Source organism: Vulpes lagopus, chromosome 6 (genome assembly GCF_018345385.1).
Source record: "Vulpes lagopus strain Blue_001 chromosome 6, ASM1834538v1, whole genome shotgun sequence".
Lineage (NCBI taxonomy): Eukaryota > Metazoa > Chordata > Mammalia > Carnivora > Canidae > Vulpes > Vulpes lagopus.
In genome coordinates this window covers 116960980-116965599 of record NC_054829.1, presented here as the reverse complement: position 1 = coordinate 116965599, position 4620 = coordinate 116960980, and the positions used below count along the sequence as shown (strand labels likewise).

The window sequence follows — 4620 nt, the reverse complement described above, 5'->3', positions numbered from 1 at the left end:
TATCTGACCATTTATCCAAACCGAGCAGATCACTGTACACATTTTTTCTTTTCTTTCATTAACAAATTTCTAAAATATACGTCTTCTTTCATGTGAAATAAGATAAGATGCTGCCATTTAGATCAGCTCTTAGCAGACATTGGAAGAAAAAGTATAGCTTTCTGCCCAGGTCCTGTTTTTGGTCCAAGTTTATACTGCCCAGTTCGTTTCAGTGCCACATACCAACTGGAGTATTTCCTTGACCGGTAAGTATTGTAGTTATTAGATTCCAATCGTTCAAAAAAGAAGCACTCGTCGGTAACACATTTCTGAAAAATAAAGGAAGAATTAATAGTTACTATTATATTTTCATATGAAATACTTAGGATACTACACTGTCCATTCTGCTCAACCAGCAGCAGTGCTCTTGACTTCCGCAGGACAGACTAGTTTGCAAGACTCAACAGGCCAAAGTCAGACAGGATCTAACTCTGTAGAGGGATGCACGAAGGAACACAGCAAGTCAGCAGGAGAGCTTTCAAACACATCTCTTCAAAGGAAGACTCCAAGGACCAATGTCCAGCCCCCACAACGGACAGGCCAGATATTAGGCAGCAAGAGCACACCGCTGCTATAGGAACCACACTGCCTCAGACTGGAAACATCCCGTGAACGAACACATATTTCAAAAGGGGGATACACCCAGTAACAAAGAGCACAGTGCACTTAGTGGTTTCCGGTTAGGTATTTATGGTACATCCATAGTCCTCCCAGTCCAGAGGCAGGTTACCGATTAGGGATCATTTTTCTTTTTATCAGGGTACCATGAAAGTGCTAGAAGAGTAACCCAGAAGTAACCTTCCTAAAGAAGAAGGGCTTTGTTGCTACTTTACTCACAGAAGCAGAATCAATTCCTTAAATTATAGCAATGTTTTCCTAATGGTTAATGTTTCTAAGGCATAAAAAGAACAGTTTATTATACAGAAAATAGCTAATGTATATAATGCCAAAAAAAAGTATTGGACCGTTACATCTGATGAATCATTATCTGTTAGTGTTTTGAGACTACTAAGTAACAAAGACCATACTGACTTCTGGCAGTGTCTTTCTTGTGAGAGAGGAAACTACTCTCCCTTATCATTTAGGTTCAACTTTTTACTGGGGGTGGAGGATAGCTAGCTTTACAAATAATTAGACCTGGAAATACTATTCCAAGTAATGGAATCTAATAGGCTACTACATTATTTCAAGTAAATGTTCAAAAATCAACTTGACAGGTTAGACTGTTGATAGTTTCTGACCCCTGGGGTGTGTGTTGGGTGGGGCGGGGGGGTGTCAACAAATGATTTACTATAAGGGAAGAAAGGAAAATTAATTTACTTTTTATATTACAATTAGGAAGAAAAAATTATAAACTCCTATAGAAAACCATATAAATTTATACATATTTGTATCTACATATAAGTACAACATGCATACATAGATATATGATATAAGCCTATATTTTTGTATTAATGAGTGTACCAGATTCCAGCTTATTTCTACTAGTCAAATCTAGGAAACTTCAGGTTTAGGAAAAGACACATTCAAAAGACTTTTTCCAGATTCTTTAGTTCTTAGATAAACAGTGGCACAAACTGAGAAAAACGTAAATCAATAAACAGAACAATGAAAAGAGCTGACATAATAACCAAAATGCAAATGGTCTAAATGGGAGTAACAGGTGTCTCTGTCATCTAAAGTAAGGGTGTGGTATTAGATCTTATAATTTGCTTCTAGGGATAAAAATTTAACTGGATATTTACTTGGCTTTAATGTTTTTGATCACTGTTAACTTTTAAGAATGGCAATACAAATTTATCTGATTTGCCCATTTTTTGCAAGAAATTACTAATAAAGCAACTTAGTCTTCCGATGCAAATAAATGACAGCATTACAGAGAAGCACACATTGCACAAGGACCCAGCTCTGTGATAAATGTAAAGATTCAAGTGTGATAATGCTGAAACACTTATACCTAGAAAAATGTGGATATTCCATGGCCAATACTTCCACTTTACCTTTGGTGAAATTTATTATGCTTTTCATTTAACATAAGTCAACCAGTGTTACTTTATTTTGTCATCTTTCAGTACCACTGATAAAAAGTCTTCCTCTTTCCCTATTCCAGGTTTAAGATCAGGAGTAAAAGAAGTAGGTGCAAGAGTGAAAAAAAAATCATGTTAATCATAAAGATAATTATAAATTGAGCTTCACAGGCCAATTTCCCAGAGGAAGACCTAAACCACATCATTCTGGACACTGATTTTGGGGTGCTCTGTCAGCCTCCAGGGTGCCCTCCTTGCTAAGTTGACACTCCCTACAATGCCAGACCTATTGGGATATATATCAAGTCAACGATATCTGCCTTCTCAGCTAGTTCCTACTATTTCAGAGAAAAGTAATAGTACCAGTGATTAAGTGGATAATACATCATGAATCCACTTTTTTTTTTAAAATATAAGTTACTTGTACCTTTACAAAAACAAAGGGGAGGGAAGAAAAACTTGCACCTGTGCATGTTCAGATATGTAAATTTACTAAACTATTACACACTTGAAAACAAACTACATTTTTCAAACTACATTGATAGGGGTATGTCAAAGAGTATAGGAGCCAACTGGAAAAGTTCCCAATGGCCATGGCAAAAGTAGTTTGAACAAAATAAATAACACAGTATTGGATTATAACCTAAAGTATAAAATCAGTATCCATGAGTGTATACTGATAGATGTGATTAAATAAATAAATGGAGAAGAGACAAATTTCTCATGCAAAAGAATTCCAAATTTGTAGAGATTTCCCCCTCAAGGAGATGGAGCATAAGCCCTTATCCCTTAAATGTGGACTACGTAAAGTGACTTACTTATAAAGAATACAGTGTGGAAAGGCAGGAAAAAGAATAATGTTTATTGTAGTAGAGACAACACTACCTCAGCCAGATGATCAAGATTAATATAAGTCTTGATATACAATGAAAAAATAAGCAGGGTAATTTCTCCTCCTCACTGCCATTTCTTCGCCTTATGCACCGATTGCACAAATCTGGTCCACTGCTAAATGTTGAATGTGAACTTTATGGCCATTTCCCCATGCTCTGTTTTTTTGGATTGTTTATTCTTTTACAGTACTTTGATTTTTCAGTTTTGGCTTAACAGGGAGTTTTGCTCAACATGGATCCAAAAATGCTTTTGCTTACACCACTTCTGAGAATTAAAACCAGACATGATGTGAGTATCAATGTTGGTTATTTCAGAACAAAATAAAACACTCAAATTATGAAAAGGTAAAAGCAAATTTGACCTTAATCTTTGTATATACATATATGTTGTGTAAATTTTATAAGATTGGTTTCTAAAACCAATAATTTTCATTAGGTAGTAAACTTTGCATTTAATCTAAAACTAAACTTTGCATTTATCTCTTAAAAATAATACACATTACTCTTCAATTACTCTATTTTTCTGACAAATTTGATCAGTATATATTGCCAATCTAGATAATTGAGCCCTCAAAAATCTATTTTCCCAGTCTCATTTCATGATTAAGGCCCTTCAACTAAGAAAGTTATTCTATAGGTTAAAAAAAATTTTTACTTTTTACTGTAATTAAGTGTATATCATCCAAATACATTTTTTTCATGTTTCACTATAATGGATCAATGCAAGTTATATACACATTTTTAATATTGAGATATCTTGTTCAAGATATCATGATGAATAGCATTATATAGAAATCAATATGCAATTTTCTAGCATATAAAGACCAGGTAAATTTTCTATACCAATGCTAATATTGATGCTGTTTGGTGACTTAAATTTAAAACTACAGCTAAGTTCACTATATGCAGTTTTTTACAACCTACAATTTTGTGAACACATAAATCATGAATCCTAATATTTGTTCTTGACTTCTGTTGTTCATGGCAACAAAGTTTATCCTGCTGTGGAATGGAATAAAAGTCTGTTGCATATTTAAAAACTACTCAATTTCAGCCTCTAAATATAGGCTTTGGCAGTTAAATATAGTTACTCTTTAAACTTTTATATTTTCTAGCTTCAAAAAAGGGCAGAGGAAAGACCCTTAAATGTTTTCAAACAGTGAGAATTCCTTAGCCTGAAAGCATTCATGCCATTACTATGTGAAGGTATTGGGGGACAAAAATAGTACACAACTTAGTCTTTTTCATACTCTTAACTGGTAGCAGTCAACAAAACATGACTCTTAGAAACCAAAATATTTTATGTGTCCAGACTATTCTTTCTGAGAGGAAATGAGGATGTTTTGCAAATCGCTGAAGGAATCATACACCTGGGAGAAGGCAGTAGACTCCAGGGATGTGCCATAACACAACAGTCTGAAATGGGGCCAGGTAGAAGAGTGGAAAGAAGTATGCCTGTGGCAAGTGCAAGTTCATAACCCCCAATTTCTCCAGGTTATAAGGAGTATCTGCAACCTCATGATTGCTAGTGGTCACAACACTGGACTTATACCAAAAGTTGCTCTTTGGTTTTTTGTTTGGCTTTTTATATGCCAGGTGTCTCTTATCATTGTCACCTGAGTGAGGTCTCTGCTGACGTCCCTGGCTATGGTGTCTTTTAC

The 4620-nt window shown here is 34.9% G+C and overlaps 1 protein-coding gene across 2 annotated transcripts in view; it reads right to left on the bottom strand.

Annotated features, from left to right (window-relative positions):
* Positions 1–120: 120 nt before the first annotated feature.
* FGF2 (fibroblast growth factor 2) overlaps positions 121–4620 on the bottom strand; it is a 61115-nt gene continuing 56615 nt past the window's right edge. For both annotated transcript variants that reach the window (XM_041758683.1, XM_041758684.1), the window contains exon 3: positions 121–308. In XM_041758683.1, coding sequence (XP_041614617.1) covers positions 123–308 — 186 coding nt within the window. In that variant the 3' untranslated portion in view covers positions 121–122. The remainder of the gene's footprint in view (positions 309–4620) is intronic.